Source organism: Moschus berezovskii, chromosome 18 (assembly GCF_049115385.1).
Source record: "Moschus berezovskii isolate FMDL1 chromosome 18, NW_MosBer_1.0, whole genome shotgun sequence".
Lineage (NCBI taxonomy): Eukaryota > Metazoa > Chordata > Mammalia > Artiodactyla > Moschidae > Moschus > Moschus berezovskii.
This window is the reverse complement of record NC_142477.1, coordinates 74,875,847-74,893,207: the sequence shown is the minus strand read 5'-3', so window position 1 is coordinate 74,893,207 and position 17,361 is coordinate 74,875,847. Positions and strand designations below refer to the sequence as shown.

General features: G+C 47.2%; 1 protein-coding gene across 2 annotated transcripts in view; it reads left to right on the top strand.

Annotated features, from left to right (window-relative positions):
* The window catches only part of RANBP17 (RAN binding protein 17), a 372,874-nt gene extending 356,078 nt beyond the window's left edge, over positions 1–16,796 (top strand). For both annotated transcript variants that reach the window (XM_055421802.2, XM_055421801.2), the window contains 3 exons: positions 12,267–12,365; positions 14,193–14,320; positions 16,274–16,796. In XM_055421802.2, the coding sequence (XP_055277777.2) occupies positions 12,267–12,365; positions 14,193–14,320; positions 16,274–16,364 (318 nt within the window). In that variant the 3' untranslated portion in view covers positions 16,365–16,796. The remainder of the gene's footprint in view (positions 1–12,266; positions 12,366–14,192; positions 14,321–16,273) is intronic.
* Positions 16,797–17,361: the final 565 nt, after the last annotated feature.

The window sequence follows — 17,361 nt, the reverse complement described above, 5'->3', positions numbered from 1 at the left end:
AAACAGTGGAAACAGTGTCAGACTTTTTTTGGGGGGGGGGCTCCAAAATCACTGCGGATACTGATTGCAGCCATGAAATTAAAAGACGCTTACTCCTTGGAAGGAAAGTTATGACCAACCTAGATAGTATATTAAAAAGCAGAGGCATTACTTTGCCAACCAAGGTCCGTCTAGTCAAGGCTATGGTTTTTCCCGTGGTCATGTATGGATGTGAGAGTTGGACTGTGAAGAGAGCTGATCACTGAAGAATTGATGCTTTTGAACTGTGGTGCTGGAGAAGACTCTTGAGAGTCCCTTGGACTGCAAGGAGATCCAACCAGTCCATTCTAAAGGAGATCAATCCTGGGTGTTCATTGGAAGGACTGATGCTAAAGCTGAAACTCCAATACTTTGGCCACCTCATGCGACGAGTTGACTCACTGGAAAAGACTGATGCTGGGAAGGATTGGGGGCGGGAGGAGAAGGGGACGACAGAGAATGAGATGGCTGGATGGCATCACCAACTCGATGGACATGAGTTTGAGTGAACTCCGGGAGTTGGTGATGGACAGGGAGGCCTGGCGTGCTGTGATTCATGGGATCACAAAGAATCGGTCACGACTGAGCGACTGAAGTGAACTGAACTGAACTGTCATGCTTAGGAAAATAGAGATGTAACTGCTTTCAGACTAATGGGATTCCATCCTCCTTTCAAAGTTGTTTAATTGTAAATTATGTATTTGTTGAGGACTCTCTACTTCACAACAGTCAGAGCAGAAAGATTTTGTAGTCAGTAGACCTGGTTTTGAATATCAGTTTTGCTACTTCCTAAATGAGCGACTGAACTGAACTGAAATGTGTCCTCCCCTCTTTGAGGCTAGCAGCACCACAGCCAGGGGGATTCTACACCTTGTGTGGAGCCGCCCCTGAGATTGAGTGGCCGAAGTGCTCCTTGCTGTGGTCTCATGCCCGGACTCCCCAGACGAGCCAGGACTCAGATGTCTCCCACTGCATCACTCCTTCGCCCATCTGTTACTCCATAACCTGGAACATCGGGATCATGGAAGGGAAAAACAAAAACATTCAAGCACATATTTAGTTGCAGCCACATGAATGTAGAATGCCAAGAAGGAGGAGTGATAGGAAGTACGGGCCTGAAGAGGAGTCTCCTAGGCCCTGAAGACACCCACCACAGAAGAGCACTAGGCAGGAGCTCTGTGTCAGTGCCCTACTTGGTGTGGCGTCTCGGCTTAGATGGGACAAAGAAGTTCCACTCAGGCAACTGAAAGTGGCAATTAGAGTTAAGTGCATTGAGGGGTGATTTCTCTGTGGCCCCTGAGATTGGAAGGAAACAACTTGATGGGTGGCCAGTACGAGACTAATAAATCCTCAGGCTGCACGAGCTCTCTAAGGCCACAGGGACCACATTTTATTCAGTTCTGCACCACAGTGCCTGACACACAGTAGGAGTTCAGTAATTCTTTGAGCAATGAATACGTCTAAGAAATGAGGAAGGGAGAGAAGAAGGAAGGAGCGGTCTCTGGCGCAGTGCCCGACACATAGTAAGTGCCCCCCACAGGTGTGTTGCGTGTGGGCTCCCAGCACGTAAGAGTCAGAAATAGAATGTTCTGGCTTGAAATGTATGCCGGTGAAGCAAGTGGATGACAGGAGGCATTTAGAGCTTCTCTAGAGGCCTGGCTTGTTTTGGAGTCTGTACTTTAAGGGAGAAGTTCCACCCTCAGCAGATGCTGGACTCTTCTTATCCCACCAAGGGAGCAAGCCCTCCCTCCCCAGCCCCGTCCTTCTTCCGAGCCCCCTCCATTACCAAGAGGCTGGAAGCAAATTGACAGAAACCTGGGGAAAAGTAACTCACGTGATTTAGGAGAATGGAAAGGCTGGCTTATGGGGCCAGATTAAAGAAGCTAAATATGTATAGCCTGCCTAAGTGGCAACTAAATGGGGCATTTGATAAGTCCATAAATACTTGGAAGATGTAAATGCCAAGGAGGAAAGGGAATTACTTAGCATGGCACAATGGAGTATTGGCATAATGGGATAATATTAAGAAAGAGAAAATGAAGGTTGAACATCAATAAAAAGCTTCCTGACAAGAAGAACCATTCCTGACAGGGGACACTATTAAGTTATGTGCTGTGAGCCAAGGGAAGTAATGGCAGTGCCATTTCTCAGGGTGCTGGCAACAGAGCCAACAGCACAGGGGCCGAAACGTATCCTGACTGGGGCCGAGCAGGTAGCCTTCTGTGTCTGTGGCCTCCCATTCCTAGAAGAGGAAAGAAACTGAATCTTCTTGGGAGAGCTCAGATGGCTCAGCCTCCTAAAGGGCCAGACCATGTGGAGAATAGTTGTAGCAGCCATTGGCCCTTGCACATGAGTGCGTGAAAGGGCCATTCAACTTAAAGAGCACCCCATTTCCTGCACACTAACGCCCACGTTCTCTGGCACACAGGCCCAGGCCCTTCACAGCAGGAGAACCCTGCCGACCTCACCAGCCTCCTCTGCCACCACCTCTGCGCACGCACCCTCTCAGCGACCCTCCCACAGAGCCGCTCGGCACTCCCCAGACACTTCTGCAAGCCTTTGCACCCATTCGCCCTTCTTCCTGCTTGATGACCTTATTCTCTCCAGCAGGCTGCAATGTCGCTGGTGAAGCCTTCCCTGCCTTGGCAGGGCCACCCCCTCTTCTGGCCGCTGAGAGCCTCCTGTGCAGGCGTCTGTCTGTGGCACTTGCTGCACTGCGCTGTCACAAACAGCGTGTTGCCTCCCCTCCCTGGGCCCTTTGAGGCTGGGACTGTGCCTCGTTCACCTCTATTTCCTCAGGGTCTGACCGAGCCTGGCATGAAGCTGGTGGCAGTGACGTCTGACCACGTCAAGGAACGAGGCTCTCTTCCTAGCACTGTCAGCCACTGTCGTTCTCTAGCCTCCCTGTGTAATTATTCGGGTAAAAGAGCTTCCACATTTCAGTTGCATCTCTAAATCACCTCTCCAAACGCTTGGCCAGCAGTCTCTGTGCCAGTTAGACAGCTATACATAAAAACTTCAAATCTGAAAGGCAGCATCCCATCCTCTATGGTTTAAACATTAAACTGTAATCTTTAATGGAGAATGCTTCTGTGGGCCAAGTGAATTTTCCCAAAAAAGACTTTTTTCTCCTCACACAAAATCATTTGAACATGTTAAGTAAAATAACCCTCCACTGTTGGTTATGAAGATTTTTAGGTCCATCTAACCAGATCCCTTCAGGAAGTCAGGGAGGATATAGTGACAGATGAAAGGCAATGAAACTTTGAACCTCCTCCTGTAAGGATAGTATGTTTATTGTGAAACAATATTCACTGCACTCTGCTTGGAGGACTGCATGAGATGCCCTCATGCCATTATGCCTTATGCTGTTCTGTTGTGAAATACGATATTCATTGGGAAATGTTGTGATGACTGTTCAATAAAGCAGCATGCTTGTTTCCCACTCCCCTTTTTTTATTTTGAATGGCCTCAGTTAGAGTTTACTTTACCACTGAATATTTAATATAAATGTGCTTACAGTCATCTCTGCCGTGTGGTGTGTGCGCTGGGTGGAGTTCTTGTCACTGCTTCTTACCCCACGAGCTCCCTGTGGGACTGTGGTCCGCCACCCTGCACCACATGCAGCCCTGATGGGGCACTCTAGTGTCCATCCCCTTCTCTCACGGGCAGTCTGGGCTCCGAGGCCATGTTCTCAGAGCTCCGAATCAACCTGTGGCTTCAGTATCAGGTTGTATTTCTTGGAAAGATTTCTTTAGCTGGGCAGAAAATGGGATACGCAGTCAAGGATGCTGACCACTTCTCTCCATGTCCGAGGCTCTCCTCATTTCTCCTCTGGGCTTGCACATTGGTGTGTAAACACGTTGCCCTGCCTGCAGCAGCTCCCCATCATTGCTCTCCCGCAGTTTCCCCTCAGTTTTGTTCTCAGTCACAGACCTAACCATTATTCAGTAGCCCTTTGAAGGCTACCCTGCCCGTACTGGCCCAGCCTCGTCTCTGCATCCAGCGTGACGCAGGCGGCCTTTCGTAGCCTGGACTCAGCCCTGTCCTCTCCTCACCCTCAGTTCCGTTACTTTCCACTCGAAAGAAGGTCTCCTCAAAAACCTGCTCTACAGAGCCTGATTATTCCTCAGATACGCCAAGCCCTGTCTCCTCTGCCTTTTCTCATTTTATTTTCTCTTCCTGAGGCATCCTTCTTTCCCAGTGATGCTATATGTATCTTTTAAGATTCCAGTTAAATAATTAGCTCTCCTGTGAAGATAGGCTCATCTTTTTATACAGGAAACAGCACATACACCTTTGTTAGTCTCTCTTGAGCTTACACATGTTTGCTCATTTGGAGACCCCCCAGAGGCTTGTGTAGGACATTTGAGGTTCTATGATTGTAAGGCAGTCATTCAAACAGTATACCATGAACTAGAAATGACAGTGTCACTTGAAAAAAACTAGAGGAAAATGACTTTCGAGTTGAAAACCATTCCTCTCCATACAAATTTTCCCAGTATTCCTACCTAGAGGACGTTTTTGACAAACAATGCTTAATTTTTACATCAAATCAAAAAATTTTCTGTTTGATGTTGGCAAGAGAAGAGTGAGAAAGAGTTTCCCAAATAGTGCTGAGTGGCAAACCCTGCAGCCTACCAGTGCCCCAGGTTTTCTGGTTTTATTTTAATGCAGCAAGCTGCTTTATGAGATCTGCAGCCACTTGAAATATGATTTACTACCAGTAAAAAGTTTCAAATGGATAATGAAGATTCAAGAATGAGACTCACAGTGTAGTGTAGTCAATTTTGTTGCCCGTGCTCTCCAGTACATCTCTGCCATTGAACTGAATTATTTATTGTAATTTATTTCAAGCATGGAAAATAAAACTGTTTTCATTGTGAGGTGCACTACAACATTCAGAATAGACACATCTCAGGCAGTACTCTCAATTAATTAATCCTGAAGTTTCATTCCAACTTTATCTTCTTTCTTATAAGCTAGGAGACTGGCAGGTAATTCTTTCCCCAGTAGACTATGATTAAAATTAATGTTTTGAGAACCAAGGGTGATGTTGGTAATGGAGAAAATTGAGACAACAGCAAAACTAGGTTGTATATGTCCTTAGATTTTACTGTGGATGGAGGGTTTTTTTTTAAATATTCTAGGCAATTTATCATTTGGAGAAAATGCATCCCTGAACTTTCTGTAAGGAGAGGGTGGAGGAGGGGGTGCTCTGCGTTTGGATTCAGAACCATGCAATGCTAATGTGACCAAAGCCAGCTGAGCTAACCAGTCCTGCGGCACCTTTATTAGTAAGAAGTTGTTTTGCCTTTTTTTTTTTAAAAAAAAAAAAGCAAAGCTATCATCGTACAAAGGCCAAGAGGCAGGACTCCCAAATGACTTTTCAGAGGAGAATGGGTCACCTGTGTAATTGATTGCAATCTCGTTCTTTGTAAAAGAGGCTCTGCTCATACATTTCATTTGATTTTTTTTTTTTTTTTTCATTTAAGGTGCTCAACAGTTGTTTCTATTATGAGGCTACAAAGGCCCTAAGAGAACTTAGGAACGTGCTTAATGTGTACACATACTAAAAGATTTAATGTAACTTGGGTGGTTGGGCTTCGTTAATCCAGGCAGAAGAACATTTGCTTGTTTGTCCATTACTTTCATTTTTCATAACATTCCACTAATGTCACACTGGTAGACAGCAAATGAAGAAACAATTGATTCCTTTTCCCTGAAAATGACTAGTATCTAATTTGAGGAGGATCACATTTCAATAGTTGCTGTGCACATGGCCTCAAGAACAGCACTTGGTAATGACAGCAACTCCCTTACTTCCACAAGCCCTGAAAACCTGGAAGCTTTTCCTCCTTCAGAACATTCAGGTTCTTCCAGATCCTGGATCTTCAGCCAGGGCACGGGGCCGTGGGAGAAGGGCAGAAGGCTTCTCTGCTTTTTCAGGTTCTACCACACTGTCGTTTTTGTTCTGTGGTTATTGCTGTGGCTATGGCCAGCCTTCCTCCTCCTCTCCCACCTGGCCTTCCCGAAGGCCAGTTCTAGGTGCCAGAGGATTCCTGAGACTCAGGAGCTTCCCTCAAGTGTTCGCTGCGTTTATCAGTTGTTCCTCAAAACGTCAGCAGCTCATTACCTCAAAGTCAAAGGCAGCCTAGCGTGGCCTGCAGTTCACGCAATTTTATATCCTGCCCCTCTTCTTCTTATTGCCCCCAGCCAGCGGCTGAGGCCCCCTGCTCTACAGACACGCCCTCCTGGGCACAGCCCTGACCAGCCTGGCTTTGTCCTCTCTCTCTAGCCTGCCCAGGATGCTTCATCTTGGTCTCTCATCTTTCCTGTGGTCTGTCCTTCTTTTGTCTTAAGGGCTTCCCTGGTGGCTCAGATGGTAAAGAATCTGCCTGCAATGCGGGAAACTCCGGTTCCATCCCTGGGTAGGGAAGATCCCTTGGGGAAGGGAAGGGCAACCCACTTCAGCATTCTTGCCTGGAAAATCCCCATGGACAGAGAGCCTGGAGGGCTGCAGTCCCTGGGGTCGCAGACACAACTGAGCAACTGACACTTTCACTTTCTTTTGTCTAAACCAAAGCTGCCTTCTCAGGCCCTCCTTCCACCACCTTTTGGAGAAGACAGATTACTCTTGTCCCATCCCATTTCCCTGATCAACAGGCAGCAAAGTTGCAGTGTAACTAAAATGTCATGCAGCCCTGAACCAAGAGGCCAGGAGAGAGAGGGGAAAGCTGAGTCCCCCTGAATACATTATGGATTTGACCCATCTGTCAGAGTTCCTGTCATCACTGCACGTTCAGTACCGTCTTTCTGAATTGGATGGGGAGCAAGAGAGAGGAGTTTGGATTTGTTTCACCTGTTTCTTAGATTTTGTGGAATATTTTTTGGTTTTATCAATATACCCAAAGAACATTAACAATGAAAAATGTTCACTCTATAGAGAGTATTTTAAATTGAAGAAAATTAGTTTAATTTCCTAATCCTTTCTCCTGCTGCTGCTGCTAACTCACTTCAGTCATGTCCGACTCTGTGTGACCCCATAGACAGCAGCCCACCAGGCTCCCCCGTCCCTGGGATTCTCCAGGCAAGGACACTGGAGTGGGTTGCCATTTCCTTCTCCAGTGCATGAAGTTGAAAAGTGAAAGTGAAGTCACTCAGTTGTGTACGATTCCTAGCAACCCCATGGACTTCAGCCTACCAGGCTTCTCCGTCCATGGGATTTTCCAGGCAAGAGTAGTATGGTTATTTAAATTGCTATATACCTGGGTGGGAGGGAAACCAATGGTTCAATGGACCATTTTCCAGAGACAATCTATTAATTATGTCTACTGCCGTTCATCTTGAGAGGCTGAAGATACGGTAACCAGATTTATAAAATCTCTAGGTGGGAGGCAGAAAGGTCCCTTGCCGATTCACCAGGAACCCCTTCCCTGAATTCTAATCACAGGGACTTCAGTAGCTGCCTGACTCCTGAGCAAGTGGTCAAGCCAAACAGACACACACGTGGGCAGCTCGTCTGGGAGGCCCTCTGAGGGTGGGCGAAGGAGCCATGGCCACTCACACTGCCGCCACCACTGCCACAGGCCTGGCCCCTGCCCATAGGCAGCCTCAGGGTGCCAGGCAGCAGCCTCCGGACTTGGGCAAACCTGTGCGCAGGCCCTGGTTCCACGTCACATCATGGTAGCTGATAGCTGTGATGCCTGGAGCAAGTCCCTGACTTGCTCAGGTCTTCAGCTCCTTAGACTATGAAATGGGGATAATGTCTCCCTCAGGGTTAGCTGGGGGTTGCAGACAGTGTGTACCTGTGCCTCACAGAGTGCTGAGCACCCAGGGGCTTTCTGCAAACATATCTGTTCCTGTCAGATAGAGAGAAGCCTCATCAGGCACAGCTTACTCTTAGGTGGAAATGGCTGTCAGTAAAAAAGATGGTGCTTCAACCTTTAGCCTTGGTGACCTAAAAGGCCCTAGAGATCTCTTCCAGGCAGCTGCTGGCTAGAGAGGCAACAGTGGTTTAGAAGCATTCTCAGGCTCGGCACACAAAAGCAAGATCCTTGGAAACGAACAGTGTGTTAATTTAGATATTTACCAGTTTCAGGTTTTAGCCATGGGCTGAGGCCAGAACTTCTCTGTTTTCTGTACAGTTCCCTTTCAGCTCTTTAGTTCTTTATACTTTAGTTGATATTTCACTCATCCTTTCCCATTCTTTCATTTATTCATCTGTGCGTTCATTCTGTCACCCAGTAGCTATTTCCTGAGCTTCTGGTAGGTGCCAGATGCCACACAAGGCAGGAGGGATACAGAGAAATGTCCCCCATGGTCCCAGAATGGTAGAAGGTTGCAGACCAATCTCCCTAACACCCCACTGCAGGCATCACCCAGTACCCACTCGAGCCACAGCTCTCAGCCATCCTTCTCCTCCCAGCTTCTAGACCCATTAAACCTCCAGTGTCCTTAGAAAGAGTACATCCAGCACGAGCCACATCTATGCTGACATCTACGTCAGCATCTGTGGTGAGAGCCTGCTGCAGGGGAAGAGCGGGCCCGCACGTTTGAATAGGCAAGGCCACTGTGCGTGGCGCTTGTGCTTTGCTTCCCATTTTAGGGCAGAAACAGAGGAGAAGAGCTGAGGAGTGAACAGAGGGCCATGTAACACAACACTGCTTTGCGTTATTTTTCCAGATCAGATATTCATCAAGCAGCTTCATGTTTTATTTAGAAGGTTACAAGTTTTCAGAAACACTATCTCTCAAAATCCATACTAATACATGTGCCAGACCAAACAGAAGTGATTTTTGTACTGTTTTCTATTTTAGCTTTTTTTTGGCTGCAGTAGATAGTGGATATTGTTTTTACTTTTATTGCAACTCCCAGTGAGGTCAGATAATTGTGAGGAGAATATAATCTGGGTTATCTGTCCATAATCAAGACATGAAATCGGGTGCTTCCTTGAGCCATGAGATTCCACTGGGTCCGGCCAGGCAGGGCAACCATGGTGGGAGCAAAGGAGCACCAGCAGTGATTGAGAACCTATGAAAGAAGTCAGCCTTCACTGTGGCCCTGCAAAGTAGTTGTTATAATCTCTCAGTTTACACGTAAAGAAATAAAGCCTCAGAAAAGAAACAACTTGCCCAGCATCCCAGGCTACATAAGTGGCAGGGCCAGGTTTGGCCTTGGTTCTGACTGGCTCCAAAGTCTGTCCCTACCAAACCAATGTTGGTTTTGCTTCATTGATAGAAATTTTCTACAAACTTAGCCCAAGCCTCTTGGGAAGGAAGAAGGGGAACAAGGAAGCAGCACCTGAGAGTGCGGTGTCTGCTTTTCCCAAGTGGTCCATTCCCTGGTTGGGCAGACTAGCTGCTTAGGATGATACAGTGGCTAATGTGCATGCTTTTTGTACGCAGGCTCTGGGAAATGTAGCCTGGGTTGCGCCAGTTTGAGATGGCCATTCCAGCCATGCCTGTAGGCGGTGAGCAGAGGCTGGCAAAGTGAAGGCCCCGCTCACGCGGCCTTCCATGTTCTCAGCACTGATGGCACTTTGTGACTCCGCGCAGGCTGGAGTGGGCCGCGGCAGAGCAGGCAAGAGCTCTTTCCTTTCAGTCTTGACTTGTTCATCCATAACCACCAGAGATTCCATGGTACCTGGAGCAGGTACTTAAGCATTTCACCCAGGATTCTTCCATATGGGGGTGGGGGACCTTTCTCCAAAGGGATTTGCTACACTGATTGAACTGTTTTCCCACATCCTCTCAGATTATCAGAAAAAAGAACTGTGGAAATGAGTTGCCATGTCAATACCCTTTGAGTGGATTTCCTTGCTAATTTCCATTTTTCCGGAAGAGTAAAAAAGAAAAAAAAAGTCATCTGTTTTAGCTAACTTTATTTTTAGAAAAGTATTTTATTCAAACATCCCCTTACTTATTACAGACATAAATACATGCATTCAGACAAATGAATCCACGGGAGAACCGTATAAAGTAATTGGCACATCACTTCAGCATGCTTTGTCAGTTACTGGAGGACTTTGGTGCCTCTGACTTTAATCTTTTCCATTAAAATATCCATTCTGCCTTCAGATTGTGAAACCCGTAATATTTTAGGCTGTCTCCGTGGATCTGTTAGTTTTGCTTGTCAATTTAATTTGTGGCTCTGTGACTTTGGGTGGCTTGTTAGATTGTATGCAGAAACACATGATGTGCAAATGATGTCCACCATGCCAGCATAAGACCCCACCTCTCCCCAGAGACACTGGACGCACAGTAAATGTGCACTGGCAGCTTTCATTTGCAAGCGGCCTTTTAGGAGGAGGAGGAGGATGTGTGAAACAGCAGCTGTTTAGAGCTCATCAGTGTTGTTTACATATATATTCCTTAAATGGGCTTCCCTGGTGGCTCAGATGGTAAAGAATCCTCCTGTAATGTGGGAGACTTGTGTTTGTTCCCTAGGTTGGGATGATCCCCTGAAGGAGGGCATGGCAACCCACTCCAGTATTCTTACCTGGAGAATCCCCATAGACAGAGGAGCCTGGTGGGCTAAAGTCCATGGAGTCACAAAGAGTCAGACATGACTGAGCGACTAAGCGCACGCACATACCTTAAATGTTTATAACACTTTTCACTCTTTGCAGTACTTTTTGTATCCACCATCTCATTTGATTCTCATTTGATGCCCTGGGCTTCCTTGTACTGGATTATCATTTCCCTCTTTCTGGGTAATGAAACTAAGACACAGAGAGAGAGGTTCCGTGCCTTGCCCAAGATCACAGGGTAAATCAGGTTGCAAAAAGGCCAGAGGACAAAGCCAGATGCCACCAAAGCCTCGTCAGGGGTGGCGTGTGTAGTAGACTCTGCCACACCATTGCTGTTTCCCTGCCTTCCTTTCACTTCTGAAGCAGTGAAACAGGAAGGACTGGAGATGAGGGGTATGGTGTCCAAGGAGCAGGACCTGTAGCCCCCGCTTCGCATGGGCGACCAGAGCTCGCATCATCGCTCTCTGCTGGGACTGCTGCAGCAGGCTCATCTCCAGCCTCCCTCCTGCACGTTCACCTGCACAGTCCGTGAGTCCCAGAGGGAGCTTCCCTAAGTACAGAGCTGAGCATGTCTCTCTCTAGGCACAAACGGCCAGATCCTCCATCGAGGTCTCCCAGCCTGCACTGGACTCTTGCTTCTGGCTTACCTCTTTTCTCTCCACCACACTGCATTCCTTACCATTGCAAAACTCTCTGTGTTCTTGCCCAGCCTCCTTTTTTGCTGCTGTCAGAACACGTTTATGATGAACTCTATAACTGTGACCTCTGTGGAGTCTTCCCTGATTCTCAAGGACCCAGAAGTATCTGTCTTTCCACTGCTTACCCACAGCATCTTTGCCCAGCCCTGGTTCCTGTTATCTCTGCTGAGTAGTCTATCCCAGGAAGCTTTTAGCTCCTCAAGGACAGAGGTTGTGGTAGATGTCTGTGTTCTCTTACCCTGTCCCAGGCATCTTGCAGACTTGGAATTTAAGAAAATAGATGAATATGACATGCAGCAGTAGGACTTTCTTGGTGGTTCAGTGTTTAAGACTTCACCTTCCAATGCAGAGGGTGTAGGTTCAGTCCCTGGTCGGGGAGCTAAGATCCCTCACACCTTGTGGCCTAAAAACCAAAACAGGAAACAAATAATATTGTAACAAATTCAATAAAGATTTTTAAAAATAAGCAATGTAGGAGTGAAGTGAGTTAATGAATAAATTTAGTGTGTGAGGAACAAATGACAAGATTTTTTAACAGCCTGAGCCAGTAGGAACCGTGACTTCCAGGGTGACATGGGCTGGGTTCCCTTTCTCCCTCTGTCTGAGGGAGTCATGGAGAGATGTGGCCCCTCTATAACTTGACCATGTCTTTGGTGAAATGAGAGCCTCAACAGTGAGCTGAGCTTTTTGCCTGGTGACCCAGTAGAGAGGAAAGCACATCTGGGTTGAGAAGTAGGAACTGATCCCCTTGGGCCTGTGGCCTCTGATTTCTCCCACCCAGAAGGTCCTCACCACACATTTCAGTAGGGGCAACTCTTCCTCAGGGAGCTGAGAGTCTTTGCCAAAAGTTCCCATAAGCAGCAGTATAGGCTTCCAGAGTCAAAGCTGTGTGTCCAGCAAGTGCCCTCATGGCTGGTGGCCAGATGTGGTGGGCAGCAGGTGAGCACATCAGAGGCCTGGGGTTGGGGCAATCTCAACTGGCCAGGGTGCCAGTGTCGTCGTGTGACTCTGTCTTCTAGATGATGTCCGTCCTCATGAACACCATTGTCTTTGAAGACTGTCGGAACCAGTGGTCAGTATCCAGGCCTCTCCTGGGGCTCATCCTGCTCAATGAGAAGGTGAGTGTGGCTGCAGGGAGGTCCCCAGGAGGCAACCGCAGGAGGAGGGTGCAGCCAGACACCAGGCCAGGCTGCGAGAGAGGGGCCAGCCGAGCGTGAGCGGGCACCTTGAGCGCCCGGGAGAAGGCCATATTCCCCAAGAAGGCCCTTCCCCAGGAGCCTCAGATCTCCTTCAGTTAAGGGGATGCCTCAAGCTAGCTTTCCTGGAACCCAGAGCCCCCACAATGGGCAGGTGGTTAGCTCAGCAGTGCTTCCAGCTCACCCTCACTCCCCTCCCTGCTCCAGGAGATGCTGGGCAACAATCCCTTTTGCCCTTTCCTGGGCCTCCTTCCTGATGTGGGACGCCCACTGCCCTCAATGGTAGCAGTCCCCCGAATACAGAGGCAGCACCCTTTATCCAGGTCACGCGTCTCCAGCCCTTAAGTGCATGCACCACTCTGGGCTGCCTCCCAAGTTCTCCAGCTTCCCCTTGAACCCACCCCTGTCTCCCCAGCAGTCAGTAGGAACAGTGCATTACTGCTCGGGAGAATGAATTGTCTATACAATAAGAGAGTACTGGGGAAAAAGACAGTGAGATTAGAGACAGCCGCATACATTAAAATTCAAACTGAAATCCCAGCCTTGGAAGGAACCTAATAGAAGAAGAAAATATATCAAAAAGAGAAGACCTGTCTCATCATTCACCTGTGCTGAAGTATCCAATTTTAGCCACATTCAATAGCACTGTCATTCATCTTCCCTCGGTGTTATTGTGATTTAAATCCAAGCTCTATAAAAGAGAGCAGTTCTTTTAAAATGATTGAGAGGGAATAAGGGCAAATTCAGTGTTTAGAAAAAGCTTATGACATCACAATATTATACTTTACTGATGGAGGCAATATTTCATGGTTTGGGATGAAAAACTAATAATTTTCTATTTGGTGTGAGTCACTGCATCATTATAAAAGGGAAAAATAAGTAGTTTTGTGCATTCCCAATCTTGTTCAGGAAGACATTGTGGTTTAAGTATAATGCCTCTGATATATAGTATTTAAGTATTAGTCTGACTACATATTAATTATGTGTGTTTTTGATGTGAGCTGTTTTAATGTATGATGAAAATTAAATATCATGCTGTTTGGGCCTGGAAGGATAAACACATGACTAGCAAAATGTCATCTTTGTGCTGAAATTAGGCTGTTTCTGATGATTAGGGGCTGCTGTTAGCATAAGAGTGTATGTGTAAAAGCCCACAGTCGTCCACGGAGAGAAAAGGGCTGTGCGGTTCTTTGTGACCAGGTGTGGCAGGGGTTTTGCATGGTGGCAGACAGCTCTCCCAGAACTAGGCGAGCCCCTGAGGTGCCCTCCTCAGCCAAGCAGACCCGCCCTGACCCAGGAGTACAGGAACTTGGGAGCACCGAGCCCGGGGTGGTTTGAGAAACTGCTCACTAAAGCCGCGGGAGACAGAGGAGCAGGAAGCGGGACCCGGGGCCTGGCCTCAGCTGCCCAAGAGCTCCCTGGCTAGTCCTTCCCTCACCCTAAGAGGCCGTTCCTCTCTCAGCCTCTCTGTGAGTGTTGAGGAGAGGAAGGCCCCCACCCAGAAGGCAAGGACTCCATCAGCCTAAATTGTTCTGTGACAATAAACAAGAGATTTTATGAGAGGGGATAATACAGTTTATACTCAGGAACGTCTCTATTGCTCTGGTTTCCTCTCAAGGCTTAACGTTCGCAGTGGACCCGGACCAAAGCCCGTTTGAGAGTTAGGCGCCCTGAGCCCTTCAGAGCTGGCCCGGCCCCGCCCCCACAGTTTCTAGACAGACCTCTGACGCTTGTCCTGTCTCCCAACAGTACTTCGGTGAACTGAGGGCAGGTCTGGTAAACAGCCAGCCTCTCCCCAAGCAGGAGGTCCTTGCCCAGTGCTTCAGGAACCTGATGGAAGGAGTGGAGCAGAACCTGTCTGTCAAGAACAGAGACAGGTGAGTGATGCCCAGTAGTCAGCATCTCAGGGAGATGGAAGTTCCAGGATTGCACTTAACACAGCTCACATACTGATGTGGCTTTTCTATTACACCTTGTAATCCTTGGCTCAGTTTAGTTCCACCCAGTATGGGTATTTGCTTTCTTCCAGGCAGCATGCCAGTCACTATAAAGGATGCCTGCGTGCGTCTGTGCTAAGCCGCTTCAGTCGTGTCCGACTCTGCGATCCCATGGACTGTAGCCCACCAGGCTCCTCTGTCCATGGGAAGAATACTGGTGTGGGTTGCCATGCCCTCCTCCAGGGGATCTTCCTGACCCAGGGATTGAACTACATCTCCTGTGTGTCCTGCATTGCAGACTTTACTACTGAGCCACTGGGGAATAAAGTGCAACTTTTGCCCTTAAGCATTTTATAATCCCACAGAGAAAATAACTTATTGAAAGGTTAAAAGAAAGAAAGAACTGCTATGAAGGACAAAGAAAGGCTCCCTGACATTTTAACAAACATGGACTTTGAGGTCAGACAGATTCCAATTTAAATTTTATTCCTTTTTAAGCTGTGTGGCAGTGAGTAAGGCAGTAAGGCAACTTCTCAGATCCTCAGTTTTCTCACCAGTAAAAGAAAGATGATGATAATTGGTTGTGACATTTAAATGACAGAATATAGTAAATATGGTACCTCGGACACAGAATAAATAGTAAGTAAGTAGTTCCTTCCTCTGTCTGGCCTTTAAATGTGGTTGGTTTTGCAAGAACAGAAACAGGTAAGTTGCCAGTGAGATCTTGATGATGAACACAGATTTGTCACCTATGCTTGAATTCATTCATTCATTCATTCAGTTCACAAAATTTTGTTGAGAATCTGCTATGTGCCAGGCATCAGAGATACCAGTGGGGAACTAACTGTTCCAGGTTTTTTTTTGCCCTCATGGAGCTTCTACTGGCGGAGACAGACATAATGAAAGATGGAGAGAAAAAAAATGTTTTCAGGGCAGAAAAAAAAAACTACTTGCCCCATCCTTTTATAAAATGTGGTAGCATTCAAATGATATGCCATTGAAATGCAGATTATTAATTGCCCCATAGCCACAGGCCAAAATCTGGGCTTTGATAATACAAGGCCAAGTCAGATGGACTCTGTGGACTTGTTCCTTTGGCTGCTTGTTCTGTGCCAAGATCTGCTGTCAGGCATAGGGGCAGCCTCCAGGCCAGCGGGAGAGACTGAGTGAAGGAAGGGGCGGTGCCTTGCTGGGTGCCTCAAGGGGGAAATTGCTTCCCCGGAGGCTTGGGAGTTTGAGTACCACCTCTGAGCGGCTCTGTGAGCCCCTTGGTTAGTGAGAGCACTAGCCAGCAAGGACGGGGTGTTCTCCACGTGGCGGGCAGGATGCTGAGCGCTTCCAGGCACTGTCTCTCTTAACTCAGTAAATTCTTACTTCTCCCAGTCCCACAAGGCAGCTGTCACGTGGGGTACCAAGAGTGAGGGTGAGTGTTCACCTGAGATCACCCAGTTTAGAAGCAGTAGAGTCAGGATCTGAACCCAGGTGCTGTCACTCAGTGCCCCTTCTTTTGGCAGCACTGAGTTTGGTTTTCTCATCTGCAAATGAGGATACTAACACTTGCTCTGGGGAAGACTTGTGATGATTAAATGAATTTATATGTAAACACAACATAAGCTTTGGTTCTTTTCTTTATATTCATTACTATCTATGTGTAATCTGACTTTTAAAAATAATTCTTAAATGGTATAACCACAGAACACACCCCTCAGGATGATTAGTGTCTTTGCTGATAACCCTTATTTTCCGGGAGGGGAAGGGGAGGAGCTATAGTGGCCATGAACTGGGAGGAGGGAGCTCAGCCAGGACCCTCTCCAGGGCCTGAACTCCGCCACCAGAGGTTCACACAGCTTCAGCCTTGCCACTGTCCTCAAGCCTTTCTTCCTCTTCCCACAGGTTCACCCAGAACCTCTCTGTCTTCAGAAGAGACGTGGCCGAGGCCCTGCGTAGTGATGGCAGCACTGAGCCGCTGGACATGATGAGCTGACTGGACTTCTGCCCATGTGCCAAGAGGCCTTCATCCAGAGACTCGTGGGTCTGGATCCCAGGACAGTGATGTTGGCTAGCCCAGGAGAATCTATTTTTCAAAACAAACAAACAGCAACAAAAACCCTACCTTTTTATAAGTCTGACCTAATTATAAGAATTTATAATAGTGCACAAACAATGTAAATTCAGTCTTTGCACTGAAAAAAGCAAAAGATGTGTTTTCAGTCTTTCTATATAATATTATTATCTTTGTTCTTATAATGCTCTGAAAGGGTGTAGAAACAATATTTAACCAAAGAACATAATAAACCAGGTTTACGGCTCAGTGTTTACTAGTTAATGGCTCTGCGATCAAGGTGGTGGATTTGTGGGAGATGAAGCCTTCAATGTGGATCCCAGATTGAGACAAATACCATTTGAACCTGTTAAATTAGTAGTTTGTTATTAGTCTTGTCTGGAAAAGCAGTGTTGGAGCTCTGAGCTGTGGGCATTTCAAACGAGCCTGTAAAGCATCCCACAGGACTGCACACAGACCTCTCTGCCTCAGCAGCGTCTGATAAAGTTGAGAGACAGTAACACAATTAAATGACTTACAAACAACGTTTGCTTTTCACTGGCATAAATCTGAAGTGGTTTCGTCTAGAAGAATTAAGCTGTGCAGTTACTGCCTGCAGAGATGTTTCTGCAGAAGGAGTAGGCGGCCCCGGCAAGTAGTTCTGGGTGCTGCCAGCACCCAGTCCTTCTGCATCCATTTGAGTTTTAAGAGAAGCAGAGGTATCCAATTAAAATGTTGATTCAAAGCCACTTGCCTTCTTGAGCCACTCAAAACGGTTCTAGATGCTAAACTATAGATTTTCAGAGGATGAGGATCAGCTGGCTTTCATCTTGCCACGAAAACTCTTTTTACTGTGGGGACTGCAGCTCAGCACAAACCCAGGACAAGGAGAAGGCCTTTACAATTTGTGATGGATGGTAACTAGGCTATTAATTTGAGA